Source organism: Bison bison, unplaced genomic scaffold (assembly GCF_000754665.1).
Source record: "Bison bison bison isolate TAMUID 2011002044 unplaced genomic scaffold, Bison_UMD1.0 scf7180017864484, whole genome shotgun sequence".
Taxonomy (NCBI): Eukaryota; Metazoa; Chordata; class Mammalia; order Artiodactyla; family Bovidae; genus Bison; species Bison bison.
Window position 1 is genome coordinate 1,174,585 of NW_011495044.1, and position 5,710 is coordinate 1,180,294.

General features: G+C 57.6%; 2 protein-coding genes across 2 annotated transcripts in view; one reads left to right on the forward strand and one right to left on the reverse strand.

Moving 5' to 3' along the window:
- Window positions 1-6: 6 nt before the first annotated feature.
- Window positions 7-3,310, forward strand: HYI (hydroxypyruvate isomerase (putative); the record flags this gene model as incomplete). Its single annotated transcript, XM_010862606.1, has 8 exons — window positions 7-121; window positions 201-312; window positions 1,326-1,440; window positions 1,834-1,912; window positions 2,002-2,051; window positions 2,153-2,222; window positions 2,310-2,444; window positions 2,555-3,310. Coding segments are annotated over 8 exons (750 nt in total), but the record flags the coding sequence as incomplete, so codon positions are not given.
- SZT2 (seizure threshold 2 homolog (mouse)) overlaps window positions 2,707-5,710 on the reverse strand; it is a 52,669-nt gene continuing 49,665 nt past the window's right edge. The window contains exons 71-74 of the mRNA XM_010862796.1: window positions 5,549-5,707; window positions 5,319-5,435; window positions 3,696-3,764; window positions 2,707-3,535 (exon numbers count right to left, since the gene is read on the reverse strand). Of these exons, the coding sequence (XP_010861098.1) occupies window positions 3,392-3,535; window positions 3,696-3,764; window positions 5,319-5,435; window positions 5,549-5,707 (489 nt within the window). The 3' untranslated portion in view covers window positions 2,707-3,391. The remainder of the gene's footprint in view (window positions 3,536-3,695; window positions 3,765-5,318; window positions 5,436-5,548; window positions 5,708-5,710) is intronic.

Sequence of the window (5,710 nt, forward strand, 5' to 3'; positions counted from 1 at the left end):
GCGGGTAGTTCAGGCTTCGAAGCGGCCGAAATCGGCTGGCCGTATGCGGAGCCGCCGGAGGCGCTGGCGCGCGCGGCGCGGGAAGCCGGGCTACGAGTCGTGCTAATCAACACGCCCCCGGGTGCGCCGGGAGGGCCCGGGCCGGGACAGGGCGGGGCAGGGGGCAAGGAGCAGGGAGCTGAGGCCCATTCTTTCCGCAGGAGACAGAGAGAAGGGGGAGAATGGGCTTGGGGCTGTTCCCGGGAGGCAGGCGGCCTTCCGAGAAGGGCTGGAGCAGGCGGTGCTGTACGCTAAGGCTCTGGACTGTTCCAGGTAACCTCCCCTCTCCATTCCCCCGCCCTCATAATCCGCGAGAGAAGAGGCTCAGGGGTACTTTCTGCCTCTTCAGGCCTGGGCCCTTGTAAATTGCCTTTTGCATTTCATCTGTGTGTATGTCACTCTCAGTTTGCAACTCTTTCTTGCTCACCTCATGCTGGGAACTCAGTATGACCTAGGACATAACACAGTCAACAAAGCAGTGATCCATTAAGAGGACTGGTCAGTTCAAGGAGACCTTGGGAGCAGAGCAGGTACTAACTCGGTCTGGGGTCAGAGAAAGCTTCTTAACAGGTAGTGATGTTGAACTGGGTCTCCGTGGTGGGTGCTTTCTTGACCAAAGGAGCATTCCAGGCAGGGATGCAGTAGCCACACGCCCCTGGGGGCTTGGTGTATTCTGCAGAGATTATGAGGCTGGAGGTGAAGCCTATCTGCTTTGGAGGTGACTGAGAAAGATGAGGCGGTGAAGGGAGAAGGTGCGGGACTCAGAGTGGGGCTGATAAGGTGAATGTCAAATCCTGCACAGGGCTACCAGGCTGAGAAGGAACTGGCAACAAGCAGTTATGGGGCAGAGGGAGGAGTGTGTGTGCAGAAAACAGATGGGGAGCAGCTAAGAAACAGATGCAAGGAGGAGAAACAAGCAGCATGGAATACCTGAGCGTAAGGGTCAAAGTAATTTTTTAAAGGTGAGGCTTGAGGAGAAGGGCCATGGAAAAGGAGAATCTGGATGTACAGGACAGGCTGCATGAAGGCCTGTGGTCTCTGAAGCAGGAGGATGGTGGGCCTTCAGAAGGAATCTGGGAAAGGTCTTGGTCTTAGGTTGACACAAGTATCTGAGGGCACCGGGAGGCCTGAGCACCACAGCCAGGTCCCAGCTGGAGACCTGGGGAGACGGGAGGCTGGTGCAGTTGGAGGGCAGCTGGAAGAGAAGTCCCCAGGGAACGTGGGAGTGAAGGCTTCTTCCAGGAGGATGGACTCCACAGCCCTCTCCAGTCCCATTTTCCCCACAGGATTCACCTGATGGCTGGCCGAGTGCCCAAGGGGGCTGACAGAGCCGCAGTCAGGAGTGAAATGGAGATAGTTTTCCTGGAGAACCTCAGGCATGCAGCTGAGGTTTTGGCTCAGGTGAGACAGTGAAAGGGACTTCTCAGATGGCACAGTGGTAAAGAATCTGCCTACCAATGCAGGAGATGTGGGTTTGATCCCTGGGTCAGGAACGTCCTCTGGAGGAGGAAATGGCAACCCACTCCAGTATTCTTGCCTGGGAAATCCCATGGACAGAGGAGCCTGGGGTCACAGAGTTGGACATGGCTGAGCACGCACACGAGACAGTGAAAACACAGACACACATACTCCATGTATGTATGTATGTGGAGGGGAAACACAGTAGGGAGAGCAGTGAGGTGCAAGGCTGGGCCCTGGCCCAGGCCAGAAGGGCTGGAGATCGGCTTGAGCAGTGACTAACTGAGGGGGTCGAACTTGGGGAGAGCTCTACTCATGGATCTGGCCTGGTGCTAGGAGAACCTCGTGGGACTGCTGGAGCCCATAAACACCCGCATCACGGACCCCCGGTACTTCCTGGACACGCCCCAGCAGGGTAGGCCCCCGGCCCCCTGCCGCCTCCTGTCCATTGATTCTCCAGCCCTCCTTGAGTCTCATGACCCCCCTCCCTGGTTTCTCTCCCAGCGGCTGCCATCTTACAGAAGGTGGGAAGACCCAATCTCCAGCTACAGATGGTAAGTGGGGGAGAGGGCGTGCTTCTCAGAGGGCCGTGTTCTCCAAAGCTGGGGACAGTGGTGTGGGCTGCAGGGTCTGACTGTGGGAATCTCTGCCCCAGGACTTATTCCACTGGCAGATCATGGACGGGAACCTGACAGGGAACGTGCGAGAGTTCCTGCCCATTGTTGGTGAGGGCCCCTTTCTTGGCTTCTTCCTGGTCTGCGATGAGGCTTCCTCTGTCCTTCCACTCTCTCTACCCCAACATCTACCCCCAGGGCACGTGCAGGTGGCACAGGTCCCGGGTCGGGGGGAACCCGATAGCCCCGGAGAGCTCAACTTCTCCTATCTGTTCCAACTGCTGGAAGATGAAGGCTACACAGGCTTCGTGGGCTGCGAGTACCAGCCTCGAGGTGAGGGTGGGCTGAGCCTGGCCCCAGGGAAGGCCTCTGGAGGGACAGTGTCGGACAGGGGCTGTCTTCCTCCTCATGGGCTGAGGTGCTGCACGCCCTGCTCCCCTCAGGAGACACAGCAGAGGGCCTGAGTTGGCTGCGTTCATACTGGGAGATGAGGGGCCGCCCACAGGCTGGCCAGTGAGGTCCTGTGCTCCAGCCACACGCCTCTGGGACGGTGAGCAGCACGACTGAGTCTCCTCTAATTAAAGACAACCTGCTGAACGTTTCCACGTGTGTGTTATTGGAGGGGAGGGGAGGACACACAGTGTCTAACTCTTCAGTTTCTTTGGGTCGCTTCCTCCTGCAGAGAAGGGCCATACAGCTCCTGTTCAAGTCCTCCAGTCTGTGCCGGTGTTGCTGTGTCTGTGCTCCTTGTGTACAGATGAGAAACCAAGGGTACGACGGCCAAGGGACTTGCCCACGGTCACAGCTGCTTCAGAGGCAGAGCTGGGATTCGAACGGAGGTGTCTTATCTCAATGGCAATGGTGTGGCAATGATGTCCCAGTGGGAACTGATGATTAGAGGACTCGAGATAGGGGTGGGGGAGGTGGGTGTCGGACAGGATTCAGGCAGAGCAGCTCTAAGGGGTCTACCTGCCACCTGATATGAAGAATTCCCAGACTCAGCCAGGTGAGCAGAAAGGAGTCTCCTTCTGGAAGGGCCCAGGGACCTGAGAGGACATGGGCACCTCAGGAGTTGAGTGGACCCTCTGGAGCCCTGTGCTGGTCAGTGGCAGCAAGTGTTTAGGGAGCACAGCTCCTGCTACAGGCCCCCAAGACACATTCACACGACCTCTGGCGTCCCTCAGTGTCCAGTCTTGCCCAGGGACCTGGAAGGGCTGGCCAAGATTTCAAGAGGGCAACCTTCTAGACCCATGATTCGAGGACATTCAGTGGCCCGTCTCTCAGAGGAGGCGGGTCCAGAGGGTGAAGCAGGCTGTGTTGATGACCGACTCCAGGTGGTGGTAGGTGGAGACCAGCTGGGCGGGGGGGCTCTCGCTGTCCTGGGGCTGCACAGGGAAGGGCTCTCGGAAAACCACTGTCAGAGACTAAGAACAGGGAGTGGGTGCAGTGGTGAGAGGCGGGCAGGCTGGGCCCAGGAAGCTGGGCTCCCCAACCTCAGCAGGCTCTGGGGTGGAGCATTTGGGGTATAGCCTCCCACTAGGGCTGACACAAAGCCCCTCAACAGCCTCCCACCCCTGTTCTCACCGTCTTTCCCAAGTGGGAGTCCAAGAACACTAGCACAAAACAGTCCGTGAACTTCTGATTCAGCACGACCTAAAGACACAGACACAACGAGATGGACAGTGCGGCAGACAGACCCTCCACGAGCGCGTCCTGGAGGTGGGGCCAGCATGAGGAAGGCCGGCTTTCATCACCACCTGACCCCCCTTGCGCTGCAGCCTTCTCATCCTTATTGGCTCCCAGTCAGCCTGTGCAGGACGTCAGGATGAGGGGAGTGGTCCTTGACTGGAAGGCCCTACACAAGCTGGCATCAACACCTGAAGCCCATCAACAAAGGGAGGCTCTCTCCCCTCGACGAGAGTCCTCCTTGCCTCCTGGGTTTTGTGTCTCTGGCCTCCCGGATGTCTGTCCCTGTAGCTCAGCTTTGTAATCTCTCCCCAAGCAGTTTCTTCTATGTCCGGGGCTTCAGTGACCTCCTGTTCATATAAGTGCTGCCTACACCCCTCTCCTGAGCTCCAATCCCCGATGTCCACAGACCTTCCAGACTGTGGTCCTGCAAGGTCCTCTTGGGCCTCAGACTCAACTCATCGCCCTTCCCCCAAACCCGTTCCTGCTCCAGCATTCTTGCCACCCACAGAAGCACCCCCATCTGCTCACACTCGCCCGCACTCCCGCAGCCTTACCCTAACTAACCTCAGCTTCTGGGTGATGCTTTGTCACACCTTGAAACTAAGTCTTCCCCACAAGCACCATGTGGCAGGACCCCTCACCATGGGCCAAGTACTATTTTTTCAGAAATCTTTTGAACCTTACCCCTCCTAAACTGCTGCTCTCAACTGGGCCATCCTTGAGTCTTGCAGTCCCCAGTGCCCACTGCCATAACTCTCTTCCCTCCACTGCCCTTCCCAGCAACCTGTCAATCTCTAATGTGCACATCAATCACTTTGGCTGCTGCTGCTAAGTCGCTTCAGTCGTGTCCAACTCTGTGCGACCCCATAGACGGCAGCCCACCAGGCTCCCCTGTCCCTGGGATTCTGCAGGCAAGAACACTGGAGTGGGTTGCCATTTCCTTCTCCAATGCATGAAAGTGAAAGTGAAGTCGCTCAGTCGTGTCCGACTCTTAGCGACCCCATGGACTGCAGCCCACCAGGCTCTTCCATCCATGGGATTTTCCAAGCAAGAGTACTGCAGTGGGGTGCCATTGCCTTCTCTGGAGATGGTGGAAAAACAGCTGCTGGGCCAGCAGGTTGGGGGTGGGGCCTTGGACCTGCACTCAGCCAGCTCCCAAGTGGGGCTGATGCTGCTGGTGCGAGGACCACACTTTGGTAGAGTCCTGAAAGCCCAAGAAGTCCTTTCTGGGACTTGAACCTACATGAACTAACCACTTATGAGGTTCCAGAGCTTGGCCCCTGGGATCACTAGCCAAGGTTTGTGCCTTTGAGGGTCCTGAGAGCATAGCTCTAGGTTCTTCTCAGTGAGTCACAGGCTATGGCTTGGTGCTTGAAGAGTTTTCCTCCTATCTACCTGTGTCATCACTCCCTCTCAGCCTCCCTCCAGAGCCTATGTAGTCAGGCTGGGGCTCCTTGAGGGGGACCCTGTCCTCCCTCTAATGAGGATTTCTTTCAGAGGAAGGCCAAGGAAACTTACCAGGTACTGAGTCCCCAAGTCTGGGCTCTGGAAATGGCGACAGCTCTGGGGAAAGCGGCTCAGGAGAACCTTGATCAGGCTTTGGTACCAGGAGACTGTCATAGACAGGAAGCAGTCCTGGGGGAAAGGTCCACAGGCATGGATCTGCTGTCCCAGAGCCACCTCTGAGACTCCCGCAACCTTTACCCTGGCTGCTGGTGGCATTCCAAGCACCCACCCCAGCCCCTTACCAGCTGCGGGTCAATGTCCCCAATGGATTTGGCATGGACTGCTTCTAGGAGCTCCTCCAGCTCGGCCAGGGCCAGGCGCCCCCCTAGCCTCAGCCGATCAGGTCCTGGTGGTTCCAGCAAGAAGAGGCGCTTCCAAAGGGTGTCCCGACGGCAGTGCCCTCC